The sequence below is a fragment of the Pongo abelii genome, chromosome 15 (genome assembly GCF_028885655.2).
Source record: "Pongo abelii isolate AG06213 chromosome 15, NHGRI_mPonAbe1-v2.0_pri, whole genome shotgun sequence".
NCBI lineage: Eukaryota > Metazoa > Chordata > Mammalia > Primates > Hominidae > Pongo > Pongo abelii.
In genome coordinates, this window is record NC_072000.2 from 28,422,783 (window position 1) to 28,442,548 (window position 19,766).

General features: G+C 38.1%; 1 protein-coding gene and 1 long non-coding RNA gene across 9 annotated transcripts in view; one reads left to right on the top strand and one right to left on the bottom strand.

Moving 5' to 3' along the window:
- STXBP6 (syntaxin binding protein 6) overlaps window positions 1–19,766 on the bottom strand; it is a 244,762-nt gene that overhangs the window by 49,069 nt on the left and 175,927 nt on the right. For all 8 annotated transcript variants that reach the window (XM_063715547.1, XM_063715548.1, XM_024231973.3 and 5 more), the window contains 2 exons: window positions 6,331–6,461; window positions 5,236–5,401 (listed from right to left, as the gene is read on the bottom strand). In XM_063715547.1, the coding sequence (XP_063571617.1) occupies window positions 5,236–5,401; window positions 6,331–6,461 (297 nt within the window). The remainder of the gene's footprint in view (window positions 1–5,235; window positions 5,402–6,330; window positions 6,462–19,766) is intronic.
- LOC134760065 (uncharacterized) lies at window positions 10,618–18,886 on the top strand. Its single transcript, XR_010136945.1, has 3 exons — window positions 10,618–10,802; window positions 14,400–14,469; window positions 18,519–18,886. It is a non-coding gene; the product is annotated as an uncharacterized LOC134760065 (long non-coding RNA).

A 19,766-nucleotide genomic window follows, 5' to 3' on the forward strand; every position in this document is an offset into this window, starting at 1 on the left:
AGTAGGTCAAGCTGGTGAAGGTGCCTACTGTGTGGTTGGATCTCCGCAGCTAGTTTAGCACATTTACATAGTGCTGAGTAAATGCTTGTGGAATCACTGAAGGATGACATACAACAGGTGAAATAGTTAAGAGGGAACTGAATGAGTCAGCTAGGGTATTCGGGCTCAGAGTTCAAGAAAAAGGCTTGGATATGCTTCAGTTTATGCTTATCTTGAAGAATAAATTACTTTTTCTTGCAAATAATTTATACCTCTTAATGAAAAAGAAAATGGGTTTGCAAAGAACCTACTTTGTGGTTCTAATACAGAAATTGCCAGTATCACCAAAGATTTCTACAGTTCACAGTATTAGGCATATGAATACTAGACCAACAGTAACCATTATAAATTGGTCAACACAAATGAAAGCAATGTGGGAGCCATATGGGATTTACTCACATTTAAAGAATACTGATGTAAGTAAAGTAACAAAGTCTTCCTTGGGACCTTGACCTAATATGGCATACCCATTATCTATACTGACAATCTATTTGGGGCAGACCACGTCTCTTTTTTTTTTTTTAATTATACTTTAAATTTTAGGGTACATGTGCACAATGTGCAGGTTAGTTACACATGTATACATATACCATGTTGGTGTGCTGCACCTAGGAACTCATCATTTAACATTAGGTATATCTCCTAATGTTATCCCTCCCCACTCCCCCCACCCCACGACAGGCCCCGGTGTGTGATGCTCCCCTTCCTGTGTCCATGTGTTCTCATTGTTCAATTCCCACCTATGAATTAGAACATGTGGTGTTTGGTTTTTTGTCCTTGCGATAGAACCATCATTCTCAATGTCTCTTTGAAATGAATTAGCTGAAAGCAAGTCCCTCCTCTGGAGTCTAATAACACGTTATTAACTTCTTTGAGGCACCTTTGAAGTACAAATGTGTCATCACATGTATAACAGTATAACATCATTTCTGTTTACAATAAACACAGAGAAAATAAAAGCTACCATTTCAGAAGAAGTAAATCCAAACCATATGAACTAAAGACTTTACTTTCAGGGACCCCTGTCACTCATGAGGTCATGTCACATTTCAGCAGCCAGATCTGGCTCCACACCTCTGCCTTCAATCTCTGTAGGTTGTTGCATAGTACCTGGCCTTGACAAAGTCATTCAAAATTGCTGGGCCTCAGTTTTCCCAATGACAGGGTTGGACCAGATACAGCTGTGAAAATAAATACAATTTAAAAGCTGTTGGAACCCCCAAAACACTTTGAGCCTTCAGAGAGATATGGCTGTGATCTGAGTCATGTAGCATGTTTTGCAATTCTACTTCTTAGATGATAGCTTAACTCTCTTCCTCATTGTTTTTGTTCTGTAAATGACTAGGAGACCAGAGACCAGAACTCTACCTTCCAATCACAAATCTTTGTTAGAGATTAACGGCATTCTTTATTGTCCTGACCTAACTCAGACCAGATGGTGCTCTGAACAGGGACCCCATGACAGTTACATCTGCAGTAACTGCAATGGAATGTTAAATGTACCTTTCTCAAAAGAGGAGGACCGTCTGAACTAATCAGGTCACTGTGACTATGTATTAAGCCTTACATAGAAAGATGCTGAAATTCTGCTAAAATTCCCCAGGCTTTGTCTACATAAGCAATCTCACACGTCTATGCTTTGTAACACTGACTTCTATTGCTAGGAATCTGTGCTTCTTGGGTGGGCTTGTCCTCAACCTTTGCACTTAAAGTCTCTCTAGATTCTGACCCTTTTCATTATTTTAGGTTGGCATAGAGTACCTGAGAGGCCCTGTAAGTGGCTAGGGCTGCACTGTCTTCCCAGTGCTTTCATCTATTTCCTCTATTGAAGTTCTGGTGGACAAACACAAAAAACAAAAAGCAAGATGATTTTAAAGGTGCTTGATGACTCGATTGTTCTTAGGATGAAAAAAATAGCTTAAGAATTATCTTAAATATTTTCCTGGGACAAAACTAGGAAAAAAGTTAAAACTATCCATATAGCAGGTTTTCTCCCACCTCCCTTTTTAATACCCAGAATGTAGCGGCTAAAATATTCCCAGCAATTCATGTACAACTCTAGGGGGCACCATTCATAACAAAGACAATGTCAATGGTGTTTCCTGGAGCATGCCACTCAGTGGCTTTAAGGAGCCAATGAGTGGGCCTGCCCTGGCATCTTATCTTTACTACTTACTAGTTATATGACCCTTGGCAAGCTGTTTGATCTCTCTGATTCTGTTTCCTTCTCTATAAAATGGAGTTGATAAAGTATATTTCCAAAGTCTGCTATAAAAATTAAATTAGATAACATATGTACAGAATCTGGTGTTGGGCAGCATACAAACACCAGTATTAGTTCTTTAAAATCATAAAACTATCCTATTGCATGGTATAAGAAACAATTGTATCTAGGACTTGTGGCCCATACTATAGGGAGAGACCAAAAGATACTGTGAAATTGGCAACAGATGTCATATCCTAAAGATGTGGAAGATACCCAAAAGTTAAAGAGGTCAGAATGTAGTGGCTCCAGAAACATCTATTTTTGAAGTCTCAGAAGTGTGATAACTGGCAGAAAAGAAGACTAATCAGCATATTAATTTATTAGGGTGTGTTGGCACAACTATTATCAAGGATAAGCAACTGTTTAAGACATGCTGCATTCATTAAGGTTATATGCGCTGCCAACAAATTACTACATGCTTAATTTAAACCTTTTTGTGCCTTCCTTAGTAATCCAGGACTTGTCAATATTTAATTGCACTAAATCTTTAATTTGATTCTTTAGATAAGAAGCAATTAACCTACACAATAAAACTATAATTTAGGAATTACAGACTTTCAAAATGATGGAACTGAAAGAGATTCTATATAGCATCTAGTCTAACCTCTACATGTGACACCTGGGAAAACTGAAGTCTATAGCAGCCGAAAGACACACCTACAGTCACACAAGGCAAAGGCAATTCTGGCATTTGGTTTCATTAACTTATTCTAATTTTTTCTTACTACAGGAAACCCATATTCGGCTTGCCTAAATACACATACCAACAATTTAACATTGGACATATGAGTTCCCATCTCAACTCTGCATAATTTGGGGTTCACAAGGCAATGAAAGAAAGCTGAAGGGCTGGCTCAATGATGGACAGAAGCAGTGTGGTGGTGCTGTGTGGGAAGGTCTGAGGATATTCAGGAAGGCAAAGGAAGAACAAATTAGAGATCTATCAGTCTGGGATTTGAGTAGTGGCAATTAGGGTCGATTAAGGGACCAAATATAGAATTATTCTCTATATCCAATATGTAGCACAGTGACTAGCATGTAGTAGGTTCTTAGTTCTCATTTATTGTATGATTGGATAATGAACTGTAATTGAATGAAAATTGAAAGAAAAAGCCTGTTCCTAGAGAAGAAATGAGATCTTTAGGGGCAACAGAGCAGGGGGACTGCCTAGTGCAGTCTGTTAAGGGAGGAAGAGGAAGAGTCAGCAAAGCTATCCCTAACCTTAGAATGAAGGAGGTAGCTCGTTTCCCTTGGAAGGACAGTGAGTATGTGGCCCTTTTGCTTCCATCCACATTTCCATTCTGAGGAAGTGTGGTAGTTTCTATGGCACTTGGTCTGTTTCTGGCCACACTGCCCAGGATGGAACATGAAGAAGTGGAATGCTTGAGGGGAGTCTTTCTCCAACAGCAACAGAAATTCCAAATCCATAATGTCACATTATTTTGAGAAGAGACTCTGTGCTTACATGCTAGCCATGCAAGCTACTGACCATATGGACATGGATGAGAAAAATGCTTCATAGCAGGAACTGAAGATTAAGAAACAAATGTGATTCTAGGCTATCAGAGCAAACTCCACCTAATGAAGAATGAGGGAAACCTGGGATTTCCTGGCCAACTTTCCATTCACTGAAAATGTGGCCATCTGTGGTCCTAAGCCTGGTGTGCTTCAACCTTCTGCCAAGTCCGTTAAGGCGGGACTTTCAAAGCAGGAGTCATTTTAAGAGCACTGGTGGCGCAGACATGATACAGAGCTATATCTCATTATATTTTCCAAATAGGTCAGTGTTTGAAATTCCCTTTCCTTTAAACATCTATGTCTAATATTTTTCACTTTTGTACCATAGGATGTGACCCCTTGAAAAAATATACACCATTCATCACCTCTTGTATTTTCCTGGGATTAAACAGAGAAACTATCACAAAATAAGCTGCATAAATACCTAAGAAAGACTTTTCAAGGTTCTTATGATGTAAGCAACTTCCTACTTAAAAGGAATGCCAACACCTCAGTGGATAATACCAAAGAATTGGATAATAACTTCTCTATACAACTTCTAGTAACTAATGGCAAAATGACAGTATGTGTGTCAGTTGCTAGGACAGAGTAATGGATTCTGCTGTATGTTCATATGAAACATATATACAGCCCAAGGAGAAGATGTGATGTATTTAATGTGATCTTCATTTATCTGATTAAGGCAAAGCTGGTGCATTTTTAAAAACAGTCTTTCAAAACCAAGAGACAGGTCAGTGAAAAGACCAATGATATAAACACTCTTCCCCAACTCACAGAGTTGTCAAGGCTTTTATATTTTTAGCACAGTTTCAATTCTCTAAAAAGAAATGCCACCTAAAAAATGTGCTAAGCACCCTCTAAACATTTCTCATTATGTTGCTGATGCTGGTACTCACCCCTTTACAGTGGCTTACTGTACTCATCCTAACTCAGCTCTGTATGCCATTCAAGGAATAAACACGAGTTGCTTTTGAAAGAAAGGGGAAGCATCTGTTGGAATTTTTATACTAATATTTGTAAAACATCTTGAGAAAAAATAGAAAAAGGCAACCCAGAAAATAGTGTTCTGCAATGAAATTATAGAAAAGGTAGTAAAGAAACCAAAATAAAAGGTTTTTCTAATAAAGGAGCAGTTTTGTTCTCATCATACAAATAATCTTAGCTAAGTGCAGATAAGAACTAGAAGGCTAATTCTAAAAAAGACCAGCTTTTGGATAAGAGTGAAAACATACCTTTGTGTCTAAATTTACCATACAATAAACTCCCTGGAATGGTTCTTATGTTGTCTAGCTCTGAGCATATTGATTCTTCTCTTGTTTTTGTCTTTAATTATGCTGCTGAACTCCTAACTTCTTAAGTAAAAGTGAGTCTAAAGAAACAGGATGACTAAAGTCACACAAATGTCCACTCACCTCCCATAATTTTGGATTGGCAGTTAATAAACTCTGGCTTCCTGTCCGTGAGGTACCTCTGGCAGGTATGGTGGAGGATCTGGAAGAAGGTGCATTTTTCTGACGCTGTGCTGGCTACCCACTGGTCAAAAGCATTTTCAAACAACAAATCAAACTCTGCCGAATCCTGGAAAAGACAATGAAATAACTACTAATCTCAATCTATAAAAACTGCTGTTTCTAGATTACTCCTGTCAAAAGATTCATAAAGGCTAAAACAAAGACTTTGATCGCAATCATAAGGCTCATCTTTATCCAAGTGTATGGAGAGTCTACATTTCTCTGTTTATGAAGCAAACCCCAAATCTTACAGTATTGATACATGTTCCTAGGAAACTAGTATCACACAAATTGAGATAGCCTAACTAAACACTGACAAATGTCAGAATTCAGACCATGTATTATCTTCCCAATTTCCTGGAAAAGGGATTCCTTTAGGTTCTCAGCAATGACCTATATTAATCTGGCCCCTAAACTTTGGTAGGAAGATTCCCTCTTGCTATTTTAGTCTATAGTAACAATTTATATATTTAATCATTCTTCATTATTAGCATTTTGTGAGGTGTGCATGTGAGCAGCGGGAATGTACTTTGAATAGATAACTATGCCATAAAATGTTTCTCCTATTAAAAGCAAGGGAATCACAATGCATACTGAAAAATACCATTCATTTACTTGATTTTTGGTAAACACACTTTGTCATTGGTGTCATTAGGAGATAAATGAGGTTTTGGTAAACATGTTTTTTTTTTTTTTCATATTGATAACCATTGATATGATTATCTGCACTCTGAACTTCGTACTTTGCTGATCAATGTTACCGGAGATCACATTTTTTCAATATGCATTCTCTTAGGTTCCTCTATTAAACATGATGAAAAGATTTATAATTTCCCATAAGAAAGGACTATGTATCCAAAAGTTTTAATCACATAATTGAAATAGAGAAATAGCCTTCTTAGGAATGATTCAAACCACCACCACCACTACCAAGGTCAATCAGAGAGTCATCTTGTGAAAAGAATGCCTTTGCTCAGCATTGCACAATTCACTCACCCCATTAGGATCGATGCCATTAACCTGGCGAAGCTGCTCGAGCATCCACTGTGATCTCCGAACAAATGATGTGGAGCCTTCAAACTGTTTGACCTTTGTAATGGACGCCTGTGTGGGTTTCTTGTTTGTCACTGCCAAGAAAAGATCACTCAGATTAGTGCACCTGCAAGTTGGTGGTTTGTTTCCACATTCAGTGCTGTTTCTACAGGACACCTACTGTGTGTATGCACAATAACAGAGAGAAGGTGGAGGGGGAAAGGAGTGAATATGAATAAATATGTGTGCCTTTGGTCAGGGGTGAACGTAAAGGAAATAGATGTTATAATCTCCACTCTGAAGCAGTTTACAATATAATTATAATTGTAAGGGCTGCTTCATTTATGTCTTTATCCATTCAAACTGAAAATGACTTAAGTGAATAACACCAAGCACCTTCAATGGAGGCTACAAGTGCACAATTACAGCTTGCAGGAAAAGAAGTATATAGTACTGACAGGCATCAGGTAAGGTTCACTGGGAAAGGCTGAATTTTAAAGGAAATGAAGGTAATTGGCTCCCCTAGAGAACTGCAAGGTATATTTCTAGTTTTATAGTTCAGTGTAAACATCTTAGGCTTCAGTGATGAGGAGTAATACCTAACTCAAAAAATCCCCAAACTATTTGGCTCTCTAATATTGTTCAGTTTGTATCTAGTTTGTATCTAATTATGATTGAATCTAGTGTTCTGGGCACACCTCCACACCTGTAGGAAAAGGACGATTTCTCCTCTCAGCCTCAGTGAGTTGTTCCCCTAAGCCTTTCTGTGCTAAAGATGGACAGCATCACCTCTCAGACTGATGTCAAGCATCAGGCACCAGGAGAGGCACTCTGAATATTTCTACATCTGCCTACTTTGTGACATGGAGACTCAAGGGTAGGAAGTAATTAATGGTCTTTAAACAGATTTCCTAAAAGCTTCTCCTGAACCCTGGCTGTAGGAATTAGCACATTAAATAGAAAGGAACTACAGAAAGTAGAAATCATTATTGGCTATATTGAAGATGATCCTAATTACTGACTGCTGAAGACTATGCATCTGTGGCATATTCTTTGTTTCAAATCACCCCACAGATTCCACACTTTCGAATAACTATGCAGATGCTCAACAGATGGCAAAAAGAATTCTTAAGGGATGAAGTAGAGAAAGCACCTACTCCAATCACAGTTGGTGAGAAGGAAGACTCTACAGTTCATGCATTCCATAGCTTATTGCAGTTTCATTGTCTGGGGTCATTAAAGCAGGAGAGCAGAGACAAAGGAAAGGTGGCCACTGCCCTTAGATCTAGTGAGAACCCTACTTTCCCAGCACTGAAAACCACCTTTATGGCCTGAGTACTATCTACTCTCTCTGCTTCCAACCAGAATTTAGTGAAGATTTGTTTTTAACTTCAAATAATGTTTTGGTTTATCACCCATTATTTCAGTTATATTTACTAAAAACTTCTGAATATTTCATACCAATTACATTTATGATTAAGAAGTCATCATCCCCTTAACACCCACAATCAGATGAAATTTTATAGTCTTCTATTCATAAATAGGAACAACCATTCCCTCTAATTGAATTCAGGAAGTATTACCAGCCTGCCCAGGACTCTATCTATCCATTTAATTTGATTCATTTATTTTTTGTGTCTCCTATGACACAAATGGGAGACCTGATAGTTTTCTCTGATGGCTGTGACCTGCTCTTACATTTTAATGTTAAAGAAAACAACACACCTGGAATACAGGCAGGTCTTAAAATGTGCTTAAAAGATTAAAAAAGGCTTTTCAATGACAGGAAAACATGGGTTCCTGTATTAGACACACACCCCTAAACACACAAAGAGAATTTCCTCCCGTGTTTATGTAAATTATACAACATTTAAGCCTGGGAAACATGAAGGCTTTCTTTCTAACTTTAAAGTTGTTATGAGCTCCTATTTTTACTTCTGGTCCATTTGCTTCCAAGTAATTTACAGCATCTTAAAAGCTTAAACACAACTCGAGATCACTGTATATTGCGGGCATGTTTTAAGATTTACATCTAAGGAAGGTAAGTTCCATTGAAAGTTTGTCATTGAAATGAGGCATGCAGGAACCCCAACTATTACGGCAAATGACGCCATGGAATTCCTTCACAGTGATCACACTGCAGAGCAGTCATTTTTAATGGAAGCAGTTGCAACTCTATCCATTCCTGCCTTTTCTCCCCTATTAGTTTATTCCTTGCCCAGTTCTTGGAGTCTGGCTAGTTTTCCTGGGCACTGAGCCCGGTTCGGTTTAATTTTTGTTTATTGTTATTATCTCCAGCATCCTAGTTTCTATTTTGAAGCAGGTGTCTTAAAATTATATTATTATATATACATTGTATAGAGTTAAATTAAGACTTTCCCCTTCTGAAATCAAAACACTTGCACACACATACCATTGCTAGACTTTTTGAGTACATACTTGAGGAAAACATGCTTTAACTATTTCATTGTTTTGTTGTTTCGGGAGTCAATAGCTAATAAAAAAATACACCAGTCACACAAAATCCAGACGTCTAGTGAAAAACAGTGATTTACCTTCTCCTTCCAAAGGAAAGCTAATTGACAGCACACCCGGAAAATGCAACCAAATTACCTGGATCAGTAAGTAATATCATAGAGCTGCATGCTAGAGACTCCCAAAGTCATTATTTTGAATAACTTTAAAGGCCAGGGAATTTCCGTTATGCCTTCAACATTGACAAGGAAGAGACCAACACAGAGGCATTTAAAGGAATAGGGTGGGCATGACTCCCAGGTAATACTGCAGACCACTCAGAAGCAGCTGATTCTCCGGCTTCCTGCACTGGTCTCAGAGGCAGGCAGAAGCATGGGGGCAACCTAATTCAGGCTGCTTTGTTATTAGCTCTGAAAAAACAACATGGTTTTATGGCTTTGTGCCTCTTCTTTGGCTTTCATGTGGACTTGCTACTACATTTCAGCTTTGGTTGAGAAGCAGTGACACAAACTATTATGTCCAGAATATCCAGAATATCACTGCCATCACTACTCCAGTGGAGTAACATCTCTGTCTCATGAACTAATGGTCTAAAGAGCTATTTTTAAAAATGGCCCCTCCCTGAGACATTTTATAGAAGCCAAATTCAAAAACTTGCTATACTCAAAGGGTGAAGACCACTGACCTTGCCTGTGCCCAATCAGAAAACTCTATTTAATTAAAAACCAATAAGCCAGCCAATAACAAAGACCATGTCATATCAAACTTGGTCTTACAACAAGTCAGGAAAGTAGAACTGGTAGAAGAGGGAACAAAGACCAATGAAGAAAGACAGAAAGACAAGTCACTTGCATGTTATGTGAAATGGGAGAAGAGCTCATATACCGCCAAGATTCAGAGGCAGATCCTCTGTTTTAAGGTCCAGTGGCTGAAAGACCACTTTTTCCAAAAAGCCACACTGTTACACCTACACTCTCATTATTCACAGCATAATCCCTCAACTATTCCAAAAAAGAAAACCAGTTTGGCCTAGGAGGCAAATTATCTATTTAAAATAAATAGCCTTAAAATATTATTTTAAAGGAAACAATCAGTATATACCACCTGTACATCCTCAACTATCTCATATTTGAGATAGCTGAATAACATCTTTTTACACATTTTTCTACATTTACTATACACATTGAACTTGAATTACTTTATAACTTTATTAGCCATTTCTCAAAAAAGTAAAAAAGAAAAAAAAAAGAAGAAAAGGGGTAAAAGAAAAACAGATTGCACTCCGAACAGCTATAGTTTTGATGTTTAGGGTGGCTAAAAATAAAATAAATATCCTTAAAATATTATTTTAAAGGAAACAGTCAGTATATACCACCTCTACATCCTCAACTATCTCATATTTGAGATAGCTGAATAACATCTTTTTACACATCTTTATACATTTACTATACACATTGAACTTGAATTACTTTATAACTTTATGTGGCCATTTCTCAAAAAAAAAAAAAAAAAAAAAAAGAAAGAAAGGAAGAAAGAAAGAGGGCAAAAGAAAAACAAATTGCACCAAATAGCTATAGTTTGATGTTCAGGGTGGCTAAAAAGCAGAATTTACCACACCTACATACCTAAGATGCCTTAAACTTTCATCATGCACAGCCCTATTTTGACCTTACAGTTAAGTGAAGGTCCGTGTTTTGTGGTATGCCTCAGCTCTCTGCTCTGCTGGAGTCTATCCACCAGACATTTTGATTTCAACAAGAGTGCTGATGAAAAATAAATAATCTGGAAGCAAAAAACAAAAAGGCAGTGTTCACATAGAATATTATCAGGGCTGCTGTATGACTGTGCCAGAGGTGACTAAGGGAAAAGAAAAAAGCAAGCTTCTGAAATGAGGGTTCAGGAAGTAACTGAGTGTGGCTTCTTGGTGCTGCTGTGGTGACAGAACAGGCTACGTGGCCAAGGTGAGAAATAATTATTTGGAGCTAGTTTCCTTACTGCTCTTCCAAAGCTCTAATATATGATAATTCTAGGTGGATTTCACAATATCCATGAGAAACAAATATCAGGTCTGAGGCTGCTGCGTCAGTAATTCTATCAGGCAAGATGGCTGAATGTTTATAAAGCATAAAAGCAAAAACATCTAGGTTGTTACCTTAAATGCTTTCAGAACAGGGAAACATCCTCTCTGCTATAGTTAGTGGGAAATGGAGCATGGTGCTCTCCACACAGGATTGATCTTTTGCTTCTCACACTATTTCTTAGTGTGTTATAATTTGGGGACACAGTAAATGTTTAGACTCTGCAGGCTATGTAACCCAGAGTTGCAAACCAGACCAACTTGTGAAATGGTCAAGTTTGTCTCTGGGGCCCTCCCCTTTTCCTCCTTCTGTTTCTTCCTTCCCATCTTAGAATCTGGCTCTCTGGCCAGATTCCCAATAGGACCCAAAGGGGTCTGACATGGGATACTTAAATCTGCACGTTTTTTGTTCTGTTTTGCTTTCAAGACAGGTCTCGCTCTGTTGCCTGTGCTGGAGTGCAGCAGTTGCAATCATGACTCAGTGCAGCCTCAATCTCCTGGGCTGAAGCGATCCTCCTGCATCAGCCTCCCAACTAGCTGGGACTACAACAGATGTGTTTCACTACACCCAGCTGAATTTTAAATTTTTTGTAGAGATGGGGGTCTATGTTATCCAGGCTGGTCTCAAACTCCTGGGCTCCAGTGATCCTCCCACCTTGTCCTCCCAGAGTGTTAGGATTACAGGTGTGAGCCACCATGCCCGACCTAAATCTGTATGTTTTAAGGAAGGTCCGTTTCTTTTCTTTTCTTTTTCTCCAAAGAACAGCAACAACAAAAATGGTGGTACTTCAGTCATGTGCACCAAGCCACTGGGGAAAAATGTAGGATGCCCTTAAACAGACCCTGCTCCATTAACCCCAAAGGTAGAAGGAAACAATAAAATCAGTGCATAGGGCTTTGGGAAGCAGATTTCCTCAGTCTATTGAAAAGATAATCACAAAGGAAAAAGTTTTCCAGACAAAAGTTTCCCGATTTTGGATCACTAGTTCCTTAGTATCACTAGTTCCTAGGTATCCAACTATATACCACATTCTCATCTCCAAAAGTGGAAGAAGAGATAATGGAAAGTCTAGGAAATTTCTCCAAAAGGGATGCCAAAAAGGAACCACTTTATGAAAATGTCTTGCTTTGTAAAGCAGTTCGGGTAAGTCTTTCAGTAGAAGGAGAAAAATAAAAAACATCTTGCTAAAAAATTCTATAGGAAGGCTGCTTTAATATGAAGGCACAGCACTACGTCCAGAGTAGTTAGCAACTATGCAAATAATAGAGCAAGTGCCTGCCCGACACCAACTTTGCAGGCGGTACTAGCTGGTTTTAATGCTTCCATATGCCAACGAGGAAGCAGCATTACTTTTGGGATGTGCAATTTTAATGCCACAGGCCCACATGAGATCGATCTAGTCAGTACTTTTAAAATCTAGTCCCTTTTAATTTTAAACCTTCTTTATTCTGTTGATAATTTTATTAAATGTAAAAATATGTAGATTTTTATTTTGAAAGGATACTCTCTTTTTCAAGTAAATGACAGGTAGTCCTGGACTATTACATTTTAACCTTAAAATCAAGAACCTTAACCCCTGGAAGGCTTGAGTTCCCCACTGCCCTCCCCAGACTAGGACCACGATATGGCTGTATTATAATGGATACAGTGCTAACTGAGGTAGGCATGTATAAATCCATGAGGGAATGAATTTTTTTTAAAGTTTTTATTTTTGGCCTTTGAGCTTCTTGTGGATAATTTAATACATTCTTGAGTCAGGTGGCTGCTTCTTTGATGCCTTTGATGGCTCCTCAACAAAACGAAGAACAGTTCCTGTGCTCACAAGAAACCATGAACTTACTTCAGGTTCAATTGTTTAGTTTCAAAATTCAGCCACAGTTTTAAGGTATTTGAACATTTTCTTACTAGAAAAGAGGAGTATCTCAAGAACTACAAGTAAGAGTAAAGAAAATGGTAATAACCAAGAAGTTATAGAAATATCAAGAGACTAGAAGGAAAGGAATTTAGGGGTGAAAACCTCTTACAACAATCTCTTTTCCTGCAATCCTTATTCTAGCAGCATCTCTCTTCAGTAATTCTGTTTGTTTCAGGCTTCCTGAAAATATGATTTCAGGGAGATTCAACAACCCAAAAGGTTTCCCAATGTGTTTGATTTTTTAACTTCCTTAGACATTTCTCCATAGACCTGCAGATAAAATAAATTTGCATGCATTTTGGATAAAGGGAACACATACGATGAATTATAAAACCTAGTTAATATTAGTTATTGCAAACTAATAGTTATATTTTATATGGAAAGTTTATATAATGTGTCTGTTTCATGTAATATAACTGTGAAACAAACAAACAAACAGGTCCGAGCAAGACAGTAAATGCCCAGAGTTGTGACAACGGATGGTTTCTGAAAGGGATTAAATCCAATTCCACCTATGGTATTAGACAAGGAAGATAATGGAAGGGGTTAACTACAGTCACAGAGTCTTATTCTGTTCTTACTTCCTCAATTCTAGAAACAGATGTAAACATCATTTTTGATCTATTCTTAGGCAAGATTTACAGAGTATCAAAAAACAAAGGCTTCAAAGTCGCAGCCACCTGACTCAAGAATGTATTAAGTTTCTCCACAAGAAGCTCAAAGGCTGAAAATAAAAACTTGAAAAAGAGATTTCTTTAATGTTATGCTTTCCGTTAACATTATCCATTATATACTGAAAAGTGTACGGCAAACAGCAATTCTCTTCAGGAAAATGTCATACATGGTAGAAATTCAATGCATATTTTACCTAGAAGAGTGGCTAAAAAGCATTCTTTTTTAGCCTTTACAATGAGAAGAGATGGAAGTGTTTCAGGAGCTAAGGAAGCAGGTGAGGGAAGGGCCTGTGACTATGCTCCTGGATACCATGCACCTGCTGCTGAGCTTCCTCTTTCAAAACATAGATTAGGTCTAAAAGAACCACGGAAGGATGTCATGTGCACATGGATCTCCTTTGATGTGAGAAGGCCATTCCAAAGGGAAAAAAAGGGACTCAAATTTGAAGGAGAAAGAGTAACAGAGAGAGAATTTTTAAATGGACTAGATACTAAACATATAATATCACTAGGTTTTTGGAAAAATCAAAGCTGTTATTACTTGGCAAGCATAAGCTGTCAAATATAATTACCACTATCAGTCAAGCAAAGGCAGAATTATCTGCTCTCTTGGCTCTCCTGCCTCCTCACCACCACCACCATCCCTTCTTCAGTATTTTTCATCATACATTGTAAATGAAGGGATACAGCACTTAAGTTCTAAAAAAAAGTGCATGGTATCACTAAGAACCCACCACCTTCTCTCTCTACTGTGTTCGATTGGGGAGTAAAATCCAGCAACATGCTCTGGTTAAAACCAAGGTCAACTACATTATAAAAATTATCTAAAATTAAAATTAGCTGAATTTATTTTAATTAAAAAAATTTAATTTTTATTTTTTTAAACTCTAGGCAAGATCTACTAAACATGTACATATTTTATGACTCAACAATTCTAATCCTGTGGCTACATACGATCCAGGTAAGTGCTATGTCTACCCTCCTGCCTGAAGTAACCAAAAATGGACAAAATATATGAAGCAATGGTTTTTAAGGCATTGTATACCAAGCAATGAAGCATAGTGACCCCTGAGAGATGGGAAATGAATAAGGTGAGCCCTACAATTGTACTAGTTTACTGCTTTGAGAGAGTTTCTAGGCTGTGGTGCAGGGAGGAACAACCCAGGAAGAGACTGGCAGATTCCCTGAGTTGAAGCGAGTGCTGAGAACCCAGGGATACCAAGGTGGCTAAAATTCTTAAGACAGAGTACTAGAGAGGAGAGACACAGAGAAAACTCTAGAGATCTGCAGAGATTTGCCTATGACAATTCAGCTGAGTGATTCCCATCATATGTTTGTGAGGAAACTGAGGTTTAAAAAATAATCACTCAAAATGAATAGAGGATACAGTACTCTATGCTCACACAGGGCTGGGAATAGTGCCTGTTTCCATCATCCAGACTGGAAAAACCTCAAGATTCCTGGAGCACTGAGTAGAATACACAGAAAAGTCCTGCTTCATTAGTGAGGAATAATTAGCCCTAGACAAGCAATGCTCTAGTCCTGTACAACAAATGTGGTATGAAGATTACATAGTATTGAGTTTATAAAATATGAAAAAGTAAAATATATAGCAACAGTAGCAAAATTTGGGATGGGAGAAATGAAAGTGAACTATTGGACAGTTCTCATACTATACACGAAGTAGTGTATTACTTGAAGGTAGAGTATGCTAAAGATATATGCTATAAACTCTAAAATAACTAAACAAAACCACTAAAATAACAAGAGTCACAGTTGTAATGGATATATCAACTTGACTGGCCTGCAGTGCCCAGGTATGTAGTCGAACATTATTCTGGGTGGTTTGATGAGAGTGACTGTGGACGAGATTAACATTTAAATCTGTGGACTTCGAGTAAAGCACATGGCCCTCCTTGATGTGGGTGGGTCTCATCCAGTCAGTAGAAGATCTGAATACAACAACAGACTGACCTCCCCAAGCAAGAAGGAATCCTGCTGGTAGAAGGCCTTTGGACTTGTACTGCAATACTGGCTCTTTCTTGGGCCTCCAACCTGCCAGCCTGCCTTGCAGATTTTGGACTTCCCAGTCTCCATGCTCATGTGAGCCAATTCCTTAAAATAAATCTCTTTTATATACATGTGTGTGAGTGTATATATATGTGCATGTGTGTATATATGTACATATGTGTGTGTATATATATGCTCATGTATGTATATGTGTATATGCATGTGTATATGTGTGTGTATGTATATACATACATTCTATTGGTTCTGTTTCTGGAGAACCATGACTAATAGTCAATAAGGCAACAAAGACAATTCCATTTACAAGAGTATTGAAAAGAATAAAATACGTAGGCATCTATTTAACCAAAGAAGTGTAAGACTTGTACACTGAAAAGTACATAACATTGCTGAAAGAAATTGAAGACTTATAGAAATGTAAAAATACCTTATATTCAAGGACTGGAGGACTTAATGTTGTTAAGATGGCAATAATCCTCAAACAAACCATGGAATGTCTGTCCACAGGAATACTCTACAGATTCCAGTGGACAGACATACCATGGTAACGGGTCAGAAGACTCAATATTATTAAGATGTCAGTTCTCCCCAATTTGATCTAAAGATTTAATGCTATCTCAATCAAAATTCCAGTGGGCTTTTTTTTTTTTTTTTTGTAGAATACAACACATTAATTAAGAAACTCATATGGAAGTTCAAAAGGCTAGAAGAGTGAAAACAACTTTGGGAAAAATAGTTGGAAGACTTACACTATCTAATTATAAGACTTGTTGTAAAACTAAGTGTAATATGGTTGATGGTTATGTACTCTGCAAAATTCATGTTAAAACGTAATCCCCATTGCAACAGTATTGAGAGGTGGGCCCTTGAGAAAGAGATCAGGCCATGAGAGCTCCAACCTCACGAATGAATTTAGTGCCTTCTAAAAGGGACCTGGGATCTAGCTTGGCCCTTTTGCCCTTCTGCCATATGAGGACACAGCATTCATCTCTCTGTAGCATCAAGGCACTATCTTGGAAGCACAGACTGGGCTCTGAACAGATACTGAAACTGCCAGTGTCTTGATCTTGATCTTGATCAGCACCACCAGGACTGTGAGAAAAAAAAGTCTGTGGTTGATAATTGCCTAGTCTCAGGTATTTTGTCACAAGAAGCACAAATGGATCAAGACAATAAACTAATCAGGACAATGTAATACTGGCATCAAGACAGACACATAGATCAATGCAACAGAATAGAGAGGCTGGAAAGACCTGTACATATGTGGAAAACTTTTTTTCAATAAAAGTGAAAAGGCAATGCTATGGAGAAAGGACAGTCTTTTCAACAAATGGTACCGGAACAACTGGATACCCACATGTACAAAGAGGAACTTCAGTTCATACTTTGTACTATACACAAAAAATAAATCGAAATGGGTGATATATCTAAATGTAAAGGCCTCAAATTACAACACTTTTAGAAGAAAACAAAGGAGAAAATCATTATCACCTTGGGTTACGCAAAGATTTCCTATATCTAGCACTAAAAGCACAATTTATGAAATACAAAGTTAATAAGTAGGACTTCATGAAAAACTTGTGCTCTTTAAGATAATGAAAAGACAAGCCACAAACTGTGAGAACATATTTTCAAATCATATCTGATAAACTTGTATTTGCCGGGCATAGTTGTTCATGTCTATAATCCCAGTACTTTGGGAGGCTGAGGTGGGCAGATTGCTTGAGCTCAGGAGCTTGAGACCAGCCTGGGCAACATGGTGAAACCTTGTCTCTACAAAAAATACAGGAACCAGCTGGGTGTGGTGGCACATGCTTATAAAGTTCCAGCTACTCAGGAGGCTAAGGTGGGAGGATTGCTTGAGCCCGGGAGGCAGAAGTTGCAGTGAGCTGAGATCATGCCACTGCACTCCAGCTTGGGAGACAGAGTGAGACTCTGTTTGAACACACACAAACAACAACAAAAATCTTGTATCAAGAATATACATTTAGAAACTCTCAAAACTCAACAAAAGAAACCTAAATTAATAAGCAAAAGATTTAACACTTCACTAAAGAAGATGTGGATGGAAAATAAGCACATAAAAGGATGTTCAACATTACTAGTCATTAGGGAGATGCAAATTAAAACCACAATAAGATATTATATACCTATTATTAAAAATTAAATTAAAAATACTAAGGATACCAAGTGTTGGCTTGTATACAAATGTTCAGAACAGATTTATTTGTAATAGCCAAACACTGGAAACAACCCAAACGTCCCTCAGCAGGAAAATGGATAAACTGTGGTATATCTATACATGGAGTCAGAGACGAAAGCAAGTGCAGATTATGGAGACCCTGGTGAACAAGGCTTTGTAAACATGAAGCAGGAGTGTCAAAGGATCTGACTTGCATTTTAAAAAATGTTCTCCAACTGCTGCAGGTCAAAGAGATCATGGCAGGAGTGGGCATGAAAGCAGGGAAACCCTTTGGGAACTTCTACCGCAATAGCCCAGGAGAGAGGCGCTGCCAGTAGCTGAGACCAGATGGTAGTAGTAAAAACAGAGAGAAAAGGGATAGTCTAACCCACTCTTCATTGCAGTTGACTCTCCAGACCAAAATCTTCAAGGTCAGTCACCAAGTCCCAGGCATGTTCGTACTGCAGTGCCTAATGAATTGGAGTCCACTGCTTATTGAACATCACATTTTGTACATGTCAGGAAAATAAAGATAATTCTTTGTATTTTTATTTACCTGCATGTGCTATCTCATCTATCAGACTGCAAATAACCTGAAAATGGAAGACTATGTCTTTGCATTCTTCAGGTACCTGGTAGGGTGCCCCACTGAGAGTTTTAACTCAAATATGCATCACATGACATATGTCCATTCCGATCACAAATAACCACCTATTTGCTGTATGTACTGGTGACTGTGATTAGCAATATTTCACCCACCCTACTCTCTTTTTTCGTTATCTCTCTTTGTTTAAATCCAGGGTCATTTAAGGCAATACGGGGAAATAAAAAAAGAATAAGCCGGCACACCTGACTACCAAATCCTGCTATGTGGTAAAGAGCAGCTTCTCTCATAAAGAAAGCCAGCATCTCTGTGACTTCTGTGCAGATTCCAAAGTGAAACACATTGTTATGCACATCATTAGTATTTATGTAGCAGCCTATGAATCATTCCCGAAATAAATGATGCCACTTGTGTTAAATGATTTCTTCCTAAGAAAAATCCCTGGGGGGTCTTTCCAGAGCACGGCCTTGATGAAGATTCAGAACAAAAGAAATAAAACACCTGACTCTCTGGTGCTGGATAAGTGGTGATATGCTCGGCTTTCTCTACTCAATTCGCCACTGATAATTTGTGCCTAAATCGCAACATAATTGGAGGACAAACCATTTTAAGGAGATGAGCCACAAGTATCAAAATGCTCTTCTCAAAACTCAGCTGGTCATGATGTCCGCACACTTCCATCCACCTGTCCCATGGTATCTTCTCCTCCCTCAGACTTACAGCCTAAAGTAGAGATTATTCCGATAAAGCCAATCTGAATCAGAGAACAGTCACCAGATTGAGCCATTACTCTATGACAGAGAGAAGCTGTTGCTCTCAATAAACACTAAAAGTGGTCCCTAAACTTTGTTCCATGGGGTTCAGGGATATAGCTCAGTGCTTATCCAACTTTTTGGTGTCTACACTATGAAGTATGGTTCCCTAGTTTTACTGGATGTCACTGTTTTCCACTGTGATGGTAAGGGCATTATATTAAAATTGAGTAACAGGAACAACCATTATGTATAGTATGGTTTGTGTCAGGCAGATAATAAATTTATTTAAGGATCATGCATACCAGTAAACAGACCTACTAATTTTGAATTTTCAAACCCTTTGCATAAACTTATTTTGGTACTAAAACCTCAGCTTACTTCGACTGAAATTTGAGGCAGAAATCATCAACTCTGCATTGGAAGGTAACCTATACTAGGTTTAAAGCTGTACTTAATGACGGGCCAAACATGTGAAGTCCTTAGATCAACAAAACACTACAAATTATAACTTCTATTGGCCCCTTCAAAAGCAATGTTTTGCATTCTTTTAATGTACAAACTAAAGTTCTGTTCAGCCTATTACACCAATTTGACATAATTAAAGTTCACTTAACCGATTTTACATGTACGGTTTGTACTTCTGCCTATGTAATCAAGGTAATGCAGAGTTATAGAGTGGGAAGATATCT